Source organism: Eumetopias jubatus, unplaced genomic scaffold (genome assembly GCF_037043125.1).
Source record: "Eumetopias jubatus isolate StellerSeaLion01/CBP00866 unplaced genomic scaffold, mEumJub1_p1.0 scaffold_12, whole genome shotgun sequence".
Classification (NCBI taxonomy): domain Eukaryota; kingdom Metazoa; phylum Chordata; class Mammalia; order Carnivora; family Otariidae; genus Eumetopias; species Eumetopias jubatus.
The window spans coordinates 104316358-104332919 of record NW_028274818.1 but is presented as its reverse complement, the minus strand read 5'-3'; the positions used below and the strand labels follow the sequence as shown (position 1 = coordinate 104332919).

At 57.8% G+C, this 16562-nt stretch overlaps 2 protein-coding genes across 9 annotated transcripts; one reads left to right on the top strand and one right to left on the bottom strand.

Moving 5' to 3' along the window:
- Nucleotides 1-5466: 5466 nt before the first annotated feature.
- COPS6 (COP9 signalosome subunit 6) lies at nt 5467-8142 on the top strand. The gene is made up of 10 exons (XM_028109754.2): nt 5467-5590; nt 5812-5937; nt 6149-6280; nt 6625-6713; nt 6812-6874; nt 7157-7204; nt 7277-7391; nt 7484-7576; nt 7667-7767; nt 7878-8142. The coding sequence occupies exons 1-10, from the start codon at nt 5467-5469 to the stop codon at nt 8016-8018; spliced, it is 1032 nt and encodes a 343-aa protein (XP_027965555.1). The 3' UTR covers nt 8019-8142.
- An 883-nt stretch (nt 8143-9025) lies between these two features.
- MCM7 (minichromosome maintenance complex component 7) lies at nt 9026-16398 on the bottom strand. Of its 8 annotated transcripts, XM_028110239.1 has the most exons (16): nt 15346-15424; nt 15155-15248; nt 14980-15059; nt 14516-14680; nt 14224-14348; nt 13968-14148; nt 13524-13661; nt 13067-13216; nt 12765-12879; nt 12543-12674; nt 12196-12279; nt 11542-11935; nt 11167-11250; nt 10450-10633; nt 9556-9665; nt 9026-9410 (listed from the first exon to the last, which is right to left on the bottom strand). In XM_028110239.1, the coding sequence occupies exons 4-16, from the start codon at nt 14648-14650 to the stop codon at nt 9209-9211; spliced, it is 2034 nt and encodes a 677-aa protein (XP_027966040.1). In that variant the 5' UTR covers nt 14651-14680; nt 14980-15059; nt 15155-15248; nt 15346-15424; the 3' UTR covers nt 9026-9208. The 8 variants fall into 8 exon arrangements, with proteins under 8 accessions (XP_027966040.1, XP_027966038.1, XP_027966039.1 ...); XM_028110237.1 differs by lacking the exons at nt 15155-15248; nt 15346-15424 and adding an exon at nt 16266-16398; XM_028110238.1 differs by lacking the exons at nt 15155-15248; nt 15346-15424 and adding an exon at nt 16266-16398 and having other exon boundaries at nt 10450-10618.
- Nucleotides 16399-16562: the final 164 nt, after the last annotated feature.

Genomic DNA, 16562 nt, shown 5'->3' with positions numbered 1-16562 from the left:
GCGCGCACACACACACACACACACACACACACACACACACCCCTCCCCTCACTGCCCGGGAGGATGGGCTGAGAGGATAAGGTGCTCACTCTTCATGTAGGCCAAGAATTGGCCAGAGAGTACCATCTATAAAGAAACTTGTTAATTTTCTAACTGATTAAGGCTCTGTGGGGCCACAAAGATAAATGGGCCCAGGTGCCTCCCCACCTAGGAGTTACAGCCTAGAACACGAGGGCGAGCAGCGGCAGGACTGCAGGAACTAGCCGACCGAGCGGATCCCGGTGTCCTGAGAGTCAAAAAATGACTCTCTCTTCGGATCCTCCAGTTCCCTCATCCTGGGCACGGCATTGCTTGCCAGGTGCTCTTGTTTCTCCCTCTGCGAGATCCCCATACCAACCTCCTCCTCCCACTGCTGACCACCCCTCTGCAACCGCGGAGCCCACTGGGCCCTTCCAGAAGCCCGTTCTCCCCAGCCCTGACCCTTCCCATCGCCGGGCCTCCGGCTTCAGAGAGAATCGCTCTCTGATCTGACTTAACTTCCTGACCTGTAACCTAACCCACAAGGTATGCACATCTCTCTCATCTCCTGACCGCAGGTCGTAGAGGAGGAAACTTGCCCGCGGTTGCCGCAGAGCATCCTAGAGGAGCCCGACAGCCAGCTGCAGGCATGCCTGGGGGGACGAGCAGCAGCAGCGGGGACAAGTGCCCGGGTCACACCCACGTGTGGCTGCTGGGAGATGACCTGTGGGAGAAGGAGGGCAACTCCCTCCCCCGAAAAGAAGCAGTGAGGCTCTGGGCTCCAGCGCAGCCACATCTGCCCACACGGCCGCTCACGGGGCACGCCCGCACAGGGGCTGTGGCTATTTATCCAAAAGCGAAAAATTCTTGGCGCCTGGGTGGCTCGGTCGGTTAAGCATCGGACCCTTGATTTTGACTCAGGTCATGATCTCAGGGTCGTGAGATTGAGACCAGCGTGGAGCGTACTTAAGATTCTCTCTCTCCCTCTGCGCGCCCCCCTCCCCGCACCGCCCTCCCCGCCCCCGCTCACTCTCCCCCTCTCTAAAAAAAAAAAAAAGAAAAAGAAAAATTCATTTGCACAAAACCCGCATGAATTTTTGCCATAGCTGAAAATACTGCCTGTCGAGTGAGTTGAGCTCACCTGCAGCCCACCCACGGCACCCACAGCCCAGCTGAGGCTTCCCTGCCCTGCGGCCGTCAGTGGGACCCGCTGGTGGATGTGAGAGTCTAGTTCTTCCATTCCTCTAGCCTCAGAACAGCCTTCAGTACACACAAGGTGCGGCTGAGCCCCTAGCTGCGCCTCCCGATATATCCTGCCGGCCCGTGTGCGTGCTCGTGGGTGAGCAGGGGGCGCTCGGGCTCAGACCCACAGAGGAGAAAGTGGGCCAGTTTGCTCAGCAGCTGTGGCCCGGCAGTCCCATGAGCCCCAGCTCTGACTTGGATCCTGACTTTGGATTCTGCGATCTCTCTGCGCCCTGCCTCGCCCTCCCTTCCCCACTTCTCCCTGGAGTTAGTCTGGAGCGGCTACATGATAAGCACCTGTGAAGCACTGGGTCACAGCACTAACCCCTCCCCTGAACCCTGAACCCTGAACCCTGAACCTCAGATTACTGGCAGGAAGCCCTCAGCACGGTGATGCCCCAGAGCTGCCCTTGCCATAAGCAAGTGCCTGGTAAAGGAGTGACCCAAAGGAATTAGCACAGCGCTTCTGACCAAAAGGTAAGGATTAAGAGACTCCTCTTACTCCATGGCTTGCAGAGACTATCCCCGCGGTCTCAGGGCACTTGGTTTAAAGGGGATAGAGAACTGTGGAATCATGCATCCATTTCCAATAACAACTAAAATCTAGCTGGAGTATCGCCCTCATTCAGTTTGGGATCCGGGGGGGGGGTCCCCAGTCACAATGCTCCCCATCCGTAGAGCTGTAGCAGAAGGACGTCCAGACGTCCTGTCTGTCCCTCTCCACAGCTTCAGCCTGCTCTGTCTCCACATGTCCAGGACTCCCGAGTGGTCCGATGCATCTCTTGGTCCTGCACTGGGCTGCTGGGCAGGAGGGGCCGGGCGAAGAGAAGAAACCGGCCTAGTGGTGGGGGTTCCCGCGCGAGGTTGGAGTGGAGGAGGGCCCTGGCTCCTGGGCTGGCCTTGGGACAAGCACAGGGTCTTGCCCTCAGGACCCAACTCTTAATAGGCCAGCTCCTGTCTCCACAGTGTGCCACTCAGCGAACCAAGTGGGTTAGAGCTCTTTTTTTACCCCCTACATCCACAGTCCTGGACGGCCCTGAAGCCGTAGAGATGGGGCAGCTTCCAGGTGAATCGTCCTGTAGGGTTGAGGCTGCAGCCTGAGGTAAGGCAGCTGAGGAACGCGGTCAAATCTCTCTCAGAGGAAACTCCAAGTGCATGAGCAATATTATTCCCAAAGCCATGCTTGCAGTGCAGTTGTGGCAGTGAGGATTCGTGTGGTCTCCTGCTGGTTGTCGTTGTAGCCCCTGACAAACGGGTTAGATGCCTTGGTCCTTGTTCTTGTAGGGGAGGACGTGCCTGAATTCCGCTGCCGGGGTCTGGACAAGGTTTGCAGTGGAGAAGCGAAGCTCAGGTGACCTTGCGTGGGGCCCGATGTCTTTGCTGCTTTTACACCTAAAGATGTAAGTAGGAACTGGTGTGTATATGCTCGCAATTTTCCAGTGCCTTAAGTATTAGAGGGGATTTTCCCATTCAGGGACTGCTGTATGTAGCGGGTGACAGTGGGACGTACAGATCGCCGAGCAGAGGGGGAGAAAGGGAAATCACAGCTGGACTCAGGTGCCGCCAGTGTCGGTGCGACAGCGCCACCTGTGGGACACAGCCGGCGGCATACCTGCTCGTGCAGAACTCCAGACCCTGGGGGCTTGGTAGCTCTGCAGCCTGATACCCCATCTTGGGGTGAATCAAGTCAAAGCTGATGAATAACAAGGTGGGAAGAGCCAACCCGGCCTCACTAGTAAGACAGGAGTGGTATATTTAAGAGCACAGTCGGTCCGGCCCCAGAGGGGTTTTACATGAAGTGGCACTCCTGTTTTGGAAGAAACCTGAAACCAAGACGTGGATCGGCAGGGACTGGAAGTCTCAGAGTTTCCCCTGAATGCCTGGGCTTGGTTCGCTGATGGCTCAGCTAAGGTGAACCCTGTTGGGGGTGCACTGGCTGTCTGCTGCTGACCAGCTTCAGGGCCGGCTACCCAAAACTGAAAGCCAACGTCAGGGCTCTGCTCAGTGGGCAGAACTCAAAGCTGTTCTCATCGGAGATCTGGCTAGCCCCTCCCGCCGCCCCCCCGACCCCCACCCCAGGAGCCTGGTTACATTTCGCTGACTTGGGCTGTCAGCCAATGACGTGGCTACTTGGTTTGCCACTTGAAGATGACAGAGGAGATGAAAGGCGCACGCTTTGGGGGCAGTGAACACACCTGGGCTCTGTCAGTCGAGTCACTCGTGTGCATGCTCATGGCAGAGACCTGGTCTCTGATAAGGCTGGCCCTTTTAAGATGCTGATCAAGCCTGCACTGCCCAGAAGCTCCCTCCCACACCTAAATCGACTCTACTGAACCTTCGACCCCTTCTAGGGGCTCTCCTGGTGCTGATGTCCCTGTTCCAGGCTGATCCCCTGACTTAGGCCACATCATTATCGCCCTTGAAGCTAAACTGTGTCATGTTTTAGGTTTTGCAGATCATCTACAGTCTGACATTGGGGTGCACAAAGCTTTTTCTCAAAAAAGCTACCCAACAATGGGTCAGTAGTCAAGGTGTTGGATGGACATTCTACACTCCCTACCATCCGCAGCATCTGAGTGCCAAGGGCTGGCACAGCCTCCTGCAGATCATCCTGACCTCCCTTACCTCCTCCTGGTCCACAGACCTTAGTAAGACATCCTGGTTGCTAAATGTCGCTGTTCCCTGAAAGTGTTTATCTCCTCCTGGTCAGCCATCTCTTGGGTAATGATCAGGATGAAAGGAGGGCTTTCTAGACTTGTTTTGAAAATTCAAGATTCTGCCCTGACCATTCCCCGGTATGACAGTTCTCTCCGCCCCCCCTTCCCCACACCATATGGCTACCCCAGGCCATCCCGATTGCAAACAAAAGGGAGCCTAGGGAATTCCAATCCTCTGGGTACAGCCCAGCCAAAAGGGAGCCTAGAGAATTCCAGCTTAATTCTGGTTCGGCCACTAGGATTCTCTTCATGGACTGACATAATGCTAGATCACGAAGACAATGACCATTCGACTGAGGGCACTGCTCTCCAGCTCCCCCACAGTGGCCCACGTGTGCTGTGGCGGGCTGAACAATGGCCCCCAAAGACAGCCAGGTCGCAATCTTTGGAACCTGTGAATGTTACTGTACAGGGAAAAAGGGATTTTGCAGATCTGATTAAGTTATGGATCTTCAGGTGGGGAGATTATCATGGATTTATGATTAAGTTAAGGATCTTCAGATGGGGAGATTATCCTGGGTCATCCCAGTGGGCACTACATGGAATGCCAGGTGTCTTTATAAGAAGGAAGCAGGGCGGGGGTTTTATTACAGAAGGCGATGTGACAAAGGGAACAGAGGGACAAAGAAAGAGATTTGAAGATGCTGCTGAAAGGCTGGACTTGAAGATGAGGAAGGTGGTAAACCAGAACACATCTCCGTACCTGCTGGTTGTGGGCACTAGAGTGACTCTGCGGGATCCGGACACAGGTGTCCACCTGCTTTCTGAGAGCCTACACTTTGGGTGTGGTACAGACACATATTAAAAGAGCCAGCCAGACAAACTGTAGGAGCAGCAGGAGGGGATAAAGCAGCGTACAACAGCTTGCTTGAGTGTAGGAATGTGGAGAGATCTGGAGAGGGCTAGGTTTGCCGGAAGCCAATTTTGAAAGGCTGCTGGAGATGGAGGACAGAGGAAGATTGGGAAGGGCTAGGGAGGGCTGGGAATGTTCCTACTACTGTAGGTAATACGGTATTTGGAAGGCGGCGAGAACACCAGGTGAACCGCTTCAAATTAACCATTCACTGAAAAACTATTTGGGTGCGTGTGTCAGGTATCGTGGGATGTGGGAGCGAGCGGGACGTGCGAGGGGAACTGCCGTGAGAGCCGGTGTGGCTGAAGCACGAGGACCAAGGGGGCAAAGCAGAGGACAGGGCCGGCTAGCAGGCAGGGGCCGGATCCTGCAGGGCCTTGCACGCCGTGGTTAGGGGCTTGGGTTTTATTCTGAGGGCAAACACATGATTTTTCACTCCTTCTGCAACAGCCTTAGGAACTAGGCCGTTTTATCCCAATTTTACTGACGAGGACCGTAAGGTTGGGAGGGGACAGGGTTAAGTAATTTGTTCCAGTTCACCCGCGGCTGCAGGCGACAGGCGGGACCCAGGTCTTCCAAAGTCCGCCGGCTCCGGGACCGCCCGCCCCGCCCTCCGAGGCCCCGCGCCCACTGAGCATGCGCCGCCGGCCTACGGAAGCCGGCAGGGAGGGGGCGGGGCCGAGGCTGGCGGGCGCGGGGAAAATGGCGGCGGCGGCGAACGGGACTGGAGGGAGCAGCGGGATGGAGGTGGATGCAGCAGGTAACGGGCCTCGCGGGGGCGGCTTCTGGTGACGCCCCTCGGGGAGCGACAAGGCCCCCCTGGGCTCCCGGGAGGAGTCAGCAGGCGGGACGGCAATACCGCTCCCTGGACTAACTTGCGGGAGGGATGTATGGCTCCGGCTCTGCCGTCTCCCGCTCGCAGCTCCGGGGCAGAACGTGCGGCCCCGACTCTCACTCGCCCTCCTTTGCCTCCACCCTCAGTAGTCCCCAGCGTGATGGCCTCCGGCGTGACGGGGAGCGTCTCCGTCGCTCTTCATCCCCTCGTCATTCTCAACATTTCAGACCATTGGATTCGCATGCGCTCCCAGGAGGGGCGGCCTATGCAGGGTGCGTGTTCGGCGTAATTCTCCCACCTCCTCTCCTTGGTCACCTCCCCCAAATAGGGGGCTTTGCCCCCTCCGTTCCTGAGGCCGGCTCCCCCTCCCCCAGGTCACCGTGTCTCCAGCGTTTGGTTCACACTGACCTCGACCCTTGGGCCGTAATGATGAGGGACAAGATTCCCGACCCTCATGTTTTCCATGTCGTTCTCTCCCCCCAGTGATTGGGGCTCTGATCGGGAAACAGGAGGGCCGAAATATCGAGGTGATGAACTCCTTTGAGCTGCTCTCCCACACCGTGGAGGAGAAGATTATCATTGACAAGGAGTATTACTACACCAAGGAGGAGCAGTGTGAGAGGGGAAGAGACTTGGGGGTGGGGGGGGAGGAGTGGGAGTAAGAAACAAAAGCAGAGTGGGGAAGATGGAGAGTGTTGGGAAGAAATAGGAGAACGGGACAAGGTGGGGGAAGGAGGAGAGTAGTGGAGAGGGTCTCAGAAAGAGAACACATTTGGGTACCCCCCGCCCCCCCTGCAAAGACAGTAAAGGATGAGAGAAGATATAAGGGATTAATTATTGTGAACGGAGCTGGGAGTTGAGCGGGGAGGGGAGAAGCTGATGAAAAATATACCAGGAGCTTCCAATGAAGGGAGGGTGGTTTAAAGAAATACCCTGTGCTTTGGCTCTTTCCTTTGCAGTCAAGCAGGTGTTCAAGGAGCTGGAGTTTCTGGGTTGGTATACCACCGGGGGGCCGCCTGACCCCTCCGACATCCACGTCCACAAGCAGGTACACAGGCTCACACGTGCGTGCTGGGGCAGAGCACGAGGGTGAAGGCAGGGAGCAAGGTGGGCCTTGACAGTCGCGTCCACCACCCCCTTTTCCAGGTGTGCGAGATCATCGAGAGCCCGCTCTTTCTTAAATTGAACCCTATGACCAAGCACACAGATGTGAGTAATACTGACCCCGGGCCTATCCCCTCCCGTCCTTTACCCCATCTCTGGTGGGTGGCATCGTCACCTGAGATGAATTCTCCCACTCAGCAGCTGTGTCACTTTGGGTTAGTCGTTGAACCTCTAAACTGCTTTTCACCTCACGTGTGAGATGGGGATTATTCTCACTTCAGTGGGTCCTTGGGAAGATTAGATGGGAAAAATCTACCGTGGAGAAGAGCCCAGCCCGGCTTTTGGCCTCTGGTAGCTCAGTAAGAGCCGTCTCTTGCTTCTTTCCAGCTTCCTGTCAGTGTTTTTGAGTCTGTCATCGATATAATCAACGGAGAGGTAATGCCCTGCCCTTCAGCCCTGCGATCCTGCTCCTGGCCTCTGCTTCTGACTCTGCCTTGTGCCCCGTAGGCCACGATGCTGTTTGCCGAACTGACCTACACCCTGGCCACGGAGGAAGCGGAACGCATTGGTGTCGACCATGTGGCCCGAATGACAGCCACAGGCAGCGGGGAGAACTCCACTGGTAAGGAAGGCTGGCAGGGCTGCCTTGGCCGTGGGGCTGGGAAGTCTGGCCCCGTGTGTTTCCCACCTTGGCCCGCGCCTGTCTCCCTGCAGTGGCTGAGCACCTGATCGCGCAGCACAGCGCCATTAAGATGCTGCACAGCCGGGTCAAGCTCATCTTGGAGTACGTCAAGGCCTCCGAAGCGGGTAGGAGTGTCTCCCTGGCATTCGTACCACTTTTCCTCTCCCTCCTGGGGAGGTGACGGCATCACTAATGCACTCCTTTTGTGCCTTTAGGAGAGGTCCCCTTCAACCATGAGATCCTGCGGGAGGCCTATGCTCTGTGTCACTGCCTCCCGGTGCTCAGCACAGACAAGTTCAAGACAGACTTTTACGATGTGAGTATAAAACCCAGGCTGGGGAGGTGGGGCTTTTTTGTACGTCATTTCCGTAATGGCGGACTTGGGACGGTCCGCTGTTCCCCGGGCAACTGGTCTGTTCCTTCCAGCAATGCAATGACGTGGGGCTCATGGCCTACCTTGGCACCATCACCAAAACCTGCAACACCATGAATCAGTTCGTGAACAAGTTCAACGTCCTCTATGATCGACAAGGCATTGGCAGGCGGATGCGGGGGCTCTTCTTCTGAGAGGGTACTTGAAGGGACAACGCACAGGTCGGACAATGGCCCCACAGGGGAGGGGTGTCACACTCCTGTTAGAGAAACCTCCTGTTAATAATAAAAGGGGAGCAGCCCCTCAGCACCCCTTCCAGTGGCTTTGTCCTCTCTGTCGGGCACCACACAGCCTTCCCAACTTGGATCTTAAAAGGAGGCCCTTGGTTCCAGCCTTGCTCAGGCACGACGGCCTGCAGTGATGAGGAGCTCCCTGCCACTTGAGGTGATCCCATGTCTGGTCAGGTGGACGCATCTACGCTGAGCCAGAGGCTGCTCGCTTCCACCTAAGCGAGCTCTGTTCTCTGAGGTCTCCGTATGACAGCGGTGCGGAGACCAACCCTGTACACTTGACCGATGACCGATTCTCCAAGCTAAGTGAATTTGTCTTTTTCGGACACCCCAAAAGCTCTGATCCTGTGGGCCCTGTTTATTGCCAAGAGGAAGAGGTTTCTCTCACTGTGAATGTTCGCGGAGTGCTTACAACAGGGAGCTCGACGCCTAACCCGTGGGGCGCCTCACCCCCAGCAGGCAGAGGCTCCAGTGGCCGTACTGGGGGCCAGGTGTGAACGCGGGGACCGCTCCGTGTGGACCACCTGTGCGAGGTGTCCCGTCGCCCTGTGCCACCCTTCCACTCCCCGTCCTTACCCCTAAATAAAAGCTTTAGAGTGGGAATTAGGGACGAGGAAGGGTCTGAGGCCTTTCAAGTAGAAAGGGAGAGGAGGTGGCTTGGGGGCTCTGCGGTTCATACCGGCTCGGTCTCTCCACGGTCGGGGTGGGGCGGCACAGCAGGACCGAGAAGGGGACTGGAGTGGGGCTCAATCTTCCACCTCATCTCCGCACAGTGGGACTTGGGACGCAGCAAGGAGTAACGGTGCCTGGCAGGTAGAGCGGGCACCTTACTTGGTAAATTTATGGAGTGGATGGGGTAAGACCAGCACGAAGGGAACAAGGTAAGAATCTAGAAAATTCCTAATACCCTGTTTGAATACAATAAAGCAACCTACAAACACTTTATTAGGAAAAACAATAAAACAAATGCAGCTCAGGAGAAAGGAGGGGCTCCTCCTCTCCCCTCAGAGGCAGCACGAGCTCTTTCAAGGAAAGGGGGACGGTCAGCACATGGAACGCAGAGCCGACCCCAGTGTCTCAGAAGCTGGATGGCATCAGACAAAAGTGATCCGCGTCCGGGCGGCATTAACCTGCCAGACGTTTAGCTCCTCATACTCATCTAGAGCCGCCTGGAACTGGGCAGGTGTGAAGCCCCGGGATATGCAGCGCTGCTCGGCCTCTGCAAACCGCACACTTCGACCCTCGGAAACCAGCTCCCGGACGGTGGCAAATATCACGTCCGCCGGCCTCTGGGTCCTGAAGGGGACAATGGGGGGAGGGGGGTCAGAGGACCCTGGGCCTGTGATAGCATCCCGAGGCCAACACCACACACGTGCGGATGCAGGAGCCATGAGGCTAAGTAGTCGGGGCGGGGAAGTCAAGGGGCCTCGTGGCGGCTCACCTCGCCGTCTGCCCCTTGTCGCCCAGCAGAGAGTCTTTGGACATCTCCATGAGCCTGATGGCTTCGTTCACATCTTCCTTCTCCACCACGTCCACCATCCGCAGCCGCGCCTGCGGGGAAGGGAGGGAGAGATGGGCACGGGAGGAGGAGAGGGAACACCTCAGCCCCCGCCCCCCCCACCCCAGCTCCAGCTTTCAGGAGGGCGGCCCAGAAGACGCGCGGAGAGCCCCCCGGCCCACCCGCCCGCCCAGCAGCCGCAGTGCGGGGCCGGCACTGTCAGACCGAGACAAGTGCAATGCGCGGGCAGCGTCCAGCAATTGCCCAAGTCTCCGCCTCGCAACGCTGGCCAGTCCCGGGGTTCCGCTGTCCTGTGAGGGAGACCGGACCCTTCGGAGCTCCCCTGGGCTCCCCAGCACGACAGACAGAGCAGGGGGAGCTTGGCCACGAAGGCGGCTGGCAGAGAGGTCGCATCCCTGGGGCTCGGGAAGTGCTAGCTCAGCAGTAGGTCAGGTAATCACACTACCTGCACGAACAGCACTTTGGAGCCCCCGGGACTAAGGTCCAAGGTGTGTGGACAGAAGTGCAGGTTTCTAGCAAGGATCCAGGACCCAGGGAGCAAAGGTGAACGCCCCCCGCCCCCCGGGCCCCGTGAGGCTGGCTGGAGAAGCGGGAGCAGGTCTCTCCCTCCGGGGACGCCGTGCGTGCCCTACCGGAGCAGCAAGTACCCACAGTGCGGTAGCACGCAGGACCGCTATCTGCACTGTCAGCACTTTAGCACCGGCAGGGCCTGAGCGGGAGGGAGGCGGCCTCGCGCGGGGGGGGGGGGGGGGGGGATGCAGGGGAGGAGTGCCCGGGGGGTGGGGGGTGGAGGGTGCGGACAGGGTGGGCGCTCACCAGAGCCGTGGACAGCCGCAGGATGGCCAGCAGGGTCCGAGCGGAAGTGTAGGTGGCATCCTTGCTGGCCCAGGCCTCCCGCCTCATCTCCACGTACGCGGCCGTGATGTAGTCGGCCAGGGACTCCGGCACCGTGGGCTGCTGCTCCCTGCACATGGCGATGTAACGTCTGTGGAAGAGAAGGCTCGGAGGAAAGCGAAGGCTGAAAATTTACTGTTGAAGAAAACACGGAGGATGGGAGAGAGCACTTTCAAGTAGGAAAAACAAATTCGTTGGAACATCAGTGGTGGAGTTCTCCAGATTAGGTTTTCAGAAAAAGGATTTTACAGGAGTAAAACCATGGTCCAGCCCCCTCCCCCTAAAACTAGGACGGGGGGGGGGCGGTGATACACATTTAGTGCCAGAGAACAGGGACAAGGGCAGGGGAACTGAGGGCTCCCTGGGACCCCCTGGAGCAAACAGATTAAGTACACGGAGCAGCGTCCCGCTACTCCTGGGATCCAGATCTGCCTCCACCCTGAGGTGGGCAGCTGGCCAGAAAGGTTCTGACGCCGGGTTCTTCTTGTGAGGCCACGGGGCGGGGGGGCAGCTGCAGACCCAGAGGGGAGCAGGGCGGTAGCGAAAAACACCCTGTTCCAGGAGACGCATACACAGCCCAAGCAGCTGCCACACGGGGGTGACGGGTCGGGCACACTGGCCTTGCCCCAGCTCTCCTACCTCATCAGCTTCATGTCCAAAGGCTCAAACTGGGCTGGGGGCTGGCGGCTATGCTGGTGCACGTAGGTGATGTGCTGGGCCAACCTGGGAAGAGTGGAGGCAAGTAGATGCCTTCTCCTGGGGGCTCCGTACCCCATGCCCCAGCTCAACATCTCTTCACAGCGGGGCAGGGAGGCTCTCCCAGGAAATCCTCCCCAGGATTTTAGTCCTGACCCCCCCATTTCCCTAAAGAGCCGTGGACTAGCGCGCACAGTAAGAGGCGAAGGGTCTGGAGTTTCCACAAGCAGGGAACCGGAGGAGTTTCCGACCCCTTCTCCCTCCCTACAGATCACCGGGGGGAGGTGTGTGTGTCCTGGAGCACTGAGCTCTACTCACCGTAGGTCATTGTCGCGGTCAGGCCGGTCCTGGATCAGCCAGAGGAGATCAAAGCGGGAGAGCAGCGCAGCAGGAAGCTGTATGTTCTGCTCGAGGCTGCGGCGAGGGTTGTAGCGCCCGTAGGCAGGGTTGGCGGCAGCGAGGATAGAACAGCGGGCGTTGAGCGTGGTGAGAATGCCAGCCTTGGCAATGGAGATGGTCTGCTGCTCCATGACCTCGTGGATGGCCGTGCGGTCGGCCTCGGCCATCTTGTCAAACTCGTCGATGCAGCACACACCCTGGTCCGCCAGCACGAGGGCCCCGCCCTCCAAGGTCAGCTCTCCGCTCACCGAGTCTCTCAGCACAGCCGCCGTGAGCCCCACTCCCGAAGAGCCCCGGCCCGTGGTGTACTGGCCTAAACGGCAGGATCAGGAACAGGAAAAAAGCAGACACACTGAGGAAGGGCAAAGAACAAGGGAAGAAGCAAAAATAGGGCAAATGTTCAGGCCTGAACTGGAACCGCTCAACCAACCCACCAGGTCCAGGCCTTCCTGAGGCAGCTGAAAATCAAGTGTTGGCACCAGAACCACCTCCCCTCCCCAACCCCCTAAGAACAGATGAGCACGGGGCCCCACTGTCTGGTACACTCACCCCTCCCAGGGTTCAGTTACTCACTGCGGGGTGCCAGGCGATCAATGTAAGACAGGAGCTGAGACTTGGCCACACCGGGATCCCCCATCAGGCAGATGTTGATGTTGCCTGGAACAAGGGTTAAACCCCCAGGTGACCCTTCTTTCCACACAAGCTGCCCAACGACAAATACCCATGAGGTCCTCCCCGATACCCCGCATTACTTCTCATCCCCCACCCCCGCCGTGCCCACGAAGCCCACATGCTGACTCTTTTACTCCGTGACAAAGCGATCACACATTTGATCTGTGTCACAGGACACTGGTCCTTGACATCCTTGCTCCCTCCCAACCGCCCCCTCACCCCCCCCCCCCGCCCCCGCCCCGCCTTACCCCTGATCTTCATGCCCCGAGGAGACTGGTCCACCCCTCCCACCAGCAGGAGCAGCAGAGCCTTTTTCACGTCTTCGTGCCCGTAGATCTCTGGGGCAATAGAGGCCGCCAACTTCTCGTAGAAATCGTCCTCTGTGGGCAAGTTTAGAGTACTTGGGGGCGGAATGGGGGGAGGGGTGCCAGGAAGAAATCCCCATTCCGAGGCTCCCCCAGGCCCCTCACCTGCAATCTGCCTCAGCTCCTCCCTGTTTAGCTCTCCAGCCGCAGACTCGTCGTCCTCACTCTTGCTCATCTTCATGACCCGATGGGCTTCCAGGTAGGTTTCAGAGAGGAGACCCTGGGGCAGGAAAACGCCAGGGTACGGATGAAGGCCCTTTCCCTTGCCCGCTCACCCGACTCCCTCAGCTCCTAACAAAAACTCTCTGTGCTACTTCACCACTGCCGCCGACAGTTCCCTGTGTGGGGACGGCACAGCTGAAGGACAAAGGGGAATCCTCCCTCTTCCCTGCGAGCCCCCTTCCTACCTGTAGCACCTGGCGGAACCCGGTACGCAGGATCGGCAAGAAGATGCCAGTGACGCTGACGTGGTCCCCGGGCTGGGCGATCCTCGTGTTCTCACCCTCTACCAGCACGGTGATGCTACGAGGGATGTTTCCCACAGGCACCTGGTCACTCTACGGGGGAGCAGGCCCGCGGGCAAGAAGGCAAGAACGTGAACGAAGCCTGCGAGAACCTCACCTTCCAGGCCCAGGCATCCCACCCCGCTACTTCTCAGCTCGGAGGAGCCAACAGGAGAAGGGAGCCCGAGATCTCCTTTGCCCCTTCCTAACTCAACAAAAGTTCAAGTTAAACCTCCCTCCTACCCTAGGTGACCTCTCTGCCTCAGCTTCTTTTGCCCTTTCTCTTCCACTCCGTGGGTGACTGTGAACCTGAGCGGACAGCTGAACTCCACCTTCCCTGGGCCACATACCCCAAACTCACATGTTCCTGCATCTTCATCTCCTGGAATTTGATGAATTTGGAACCACGTGTCTGCAGATACAGCCGCCCTCCTGAGCGGTTGGTCTGGCACTCTTGGCTCGGGCACATGATCAGAGGCATGAAAGTAGGGGACTGGATCTGGGATGCGAGAAAGGAAAGCAGAAGGAAACGCAGGCAGTCACCTGAGTCAGCACTTCCTCCTCATGGCACATACCACAAACTGCAGAGAGTGTCTTGACCCGGCCCGAGCTGATAATGATAGGAACCAAGAACACAAAATGGGATGGAAAAACCACCACAGACCAGAAAAAGAATGACAGGTGAACACATAGTCACCTTTCACAATGAACATGATAAATGACACGTAAATATCAGCAGACACAACAAATTCGGGGGGAAACCCCCACCAATTAAGCGTGTTCCTATTCCTTGCTCCGTACATACCGGCTGGTAGGTCTCCGCCCCACACTGGTCACAAGTGTAAGTGGCCACCACCATTCTGGGTTTGACTTCAGAGACACGAGTGACAATTCCACGCACAGTGACCAATTTCCCCACAGAGTCAGCCCGTACTTCCCGGATCACGCGAGGCTTGTTACTGCTTGGCCCTTGAAAGTACAGCTCACTAGGGGGAGAAAACAGTCTTCGTTAAGATTCTGGAGAACAAATTCCCACACACTTCCCCACTGAGACCACTCACAATCTGCGCATGAGCTCAGGAGGGTACTGGTTCTGCGGGCTTCGGGCTGCCCCAGGGTCACGGCTCCGCTGCTCCATCATCAGCCGGTGCTCGATGTAAACATCCAAAACATCTTTGTTTACCACCTAAAGAAAAACAGAAAAAAAACCCGAGCGGCAGGATGAGGTAAGACCATAAAGGGCACCAGGCAGATATTCCTGCCCTCTTTCTGCCAGCTCAGAAAATCACCAGTATCCGAGAGGCTTCCCGAAAACAACTGTTCCTTGCCCTGTGTTTTTCTGCAACCACTCACCTCCCTCTCCTTGTACTGAGGCAGCAGCTCCTGTACAGCATCAGCAAAGAGCCTTGCATAGCGCCTGGCGTTCTCACAAATCGAGTCCACCAACTCAGGGTCATCCTCAGCTACGTCGTCTAGGTCTATGTACATTGCCACTTGCTCCCGATGAGCCAGTCGAACCTGCCATAAGGAAGCGACAGCAACAGAGCCCTGTTTACCAGGCTCGGCAGTGTCCGTCACCCACGGGGGAGAAAGCAGCGTGAGACAAAGCAATACTCGCTTCTCAGCCCCCAAAAGACAGCCTACTAACTCCTCAAAACCACTCTGATCGTTATGCATGTACAATCACATCCACTTACCAGGTATTAAATAGGACACTGAAGGGATCACCTACAATGTACGTTTACCGAAGTAAACCAGGCCACCTCTTATAACTCCTTAAGTAAGCACCCATTCCCTCCACTTTATCTTAGACTCACCAACTGGTTCCCATACTTGAATTGCTTCTTGCCAAATTCATCATCCTGGTAAAACTCTTGCAGGAATTTCTTAACCTTTTCTGAAAAGAAAATGTAAAATCACGAGAATCAGTCTTTCGGGTACTTTGCTGCAAAGACCCTCGACACGAATCTAAAAAAACTCACTTTCACTTACAAAACGTATGAAGGAACCAGTTTACATGAACATCTAAGTAAGCCTTCGTAATTCTCCCCAAGTAGGACAGAACTTCTAACAAGTCTGTTCTTTCCTACGGAAGGAGAAGGGGCCCCGGGCGGTTAAGAGCATTACCCAACAACCCGCCCCCCCCCCCCCCCCGCTCCAGGGAATTCCAATCTCTGGCTTACTTAAAAATCTCAGTACCCTTTCCCAAAGGCCTCTCACATCCCGCCACACACTCCGAACTCAAGGTTCTCAGCTTTTCTTCCACGCGTAAGATTACCCCTTTTCTTTCGGTCTCCTCAGTCTCTCCACTAGGCCCGTCCTCCACCCCACCCCCTCTCCCGCCACTGCTTCCGCTCTTAGTAAACAAAGAAGCACATGGGCCCAGATGCAGCCGCCTCACAGCCCGGGATTCCTCCGCCCAGGGCGGGAGCCCGTCCGGCGATTGGCCGGCACGTCAAGGGCCACTCCGTCCCACTCCACCACCTCCTCTCTCGGGCTCCCGCGAAGCCCCCCAGTTCCAGGCACGCCCCCACCCTGAGCAGCTCTCCCCAAGGCCGCCGCGCGGAAGGACACTGTTTACACACGACCCCCCCCCCCTCCCGCGACGTCGCGCAATTTCCGCCCGCCTTCACTTCCGCTTGGAGGTTGGCCTAAAATGGCCAATCCCGGCGCGCAGCGGCCCGGGCCCGCCCGCCCCCGGGACTCCGGCGCGTCTCCAGAGGACGCGGGCGCTCCGAATGCCTAAGGGCGCGGAGGCAGGCGGACCCGGGATGCCCGTCCCTGGGGACGGAAGACCCTTCGGGTCTCCTGAGGTCTTGGTCTCTCCTGGGCGCGACCCTGCCCTCTGGAGCCCCCACCCCGGCTGTCCGCGCCTCCACCCCCGCGAGCCCCCACTCCTTCCCCAAACAAGATGACCGGCTCTTCGACCTCGGTGGCCCGCGCGCCTCCCAGGGCACCATCTGTCTCGACCCCGCTGCCTCCCTACCCTGCCTCTGGCCTCGCGCGCCGAGCCCGGCCCCCCCAGGACGCCGGCTCACACCAACAGGTGTTGGCCAAGAGGCTTCCCACGCAGGACGCTCCTCTGAAGTTTGCATATCCTCACCTTTCTCGAGCACGTAGTCCCGAACTGCCATCGCCCGTGAGGCAGCAGTTGGCGTGTTCGAAGCTCTCACTCGTGGGACAGCAGAAAGCGTCCGCGCGGCGGGCTACTGCAGACCAACCGAAATTGGCGCGAAACGTCGCGCCCCACGTGACCGGTGCCGCTGCGTGTGGACCTATCAGAAAGGAGGCCCTTCGCCCCTCCCACTCGCCCGCCTGTCCCAGCCTCGGCCAATCTTCGGGCGAGACTGGTCTGAGTGACGGGGCAGCGGCGCGCGGGCACCGGGAGGAAAAGGCGGGG

What these genes read in the sequence shown, in the direction of transcription:
- COPS6 (XM_028109754.2), top strand. Translation starts at nt 5,467, where the DNA reads ATGCGCCGCCGGCCTACGGAAGCCGGCAGGGAGGGGGCGGGGCCGAGG. An exon ending in CTACACCAAGGAGGAGCAGT is followed by an intron (nt 6,281 to 6,624) that starts GTGAGAGGGGAA and finishes TTTCCTTTGCAG; the next exon opens with TCAAGCAGGTGTTCAAGGAG. An exon ending in CTATGACCAAGCACACAGAT is followed by an intron (nt 6,875 to 7,156) that starts GTGAGTAATACT and finishes GCTTCTTTCCAG; the next exon opens with CTTCCTGTCAGTGTTTTTGA.
- MCM7 (XM_028110237.1), bottom strand. Translation starts at nt 16,296, where the DNA reads ATGGCAGTTCGGGACTACGTGCTCGAGAAAG. An exon ending in GACCGCGACAATGACCTACG is followed by an intron (nt 11,251 to 11,541) that starts GTGAGTAGAGCT and finishes CACTCTTCCCAG; the next exon opens with GTTGGCCCAGCACATCACCT. An exon ending in TTGGACATGAAGCTGATGAG is followed by an intron (nt 10,634 to 11,166) that starts GTAGGAGAGCTG and finishes CTTTCCTCCGAG; the next exon opens with CCTTCTCTTCCACAGACGTT.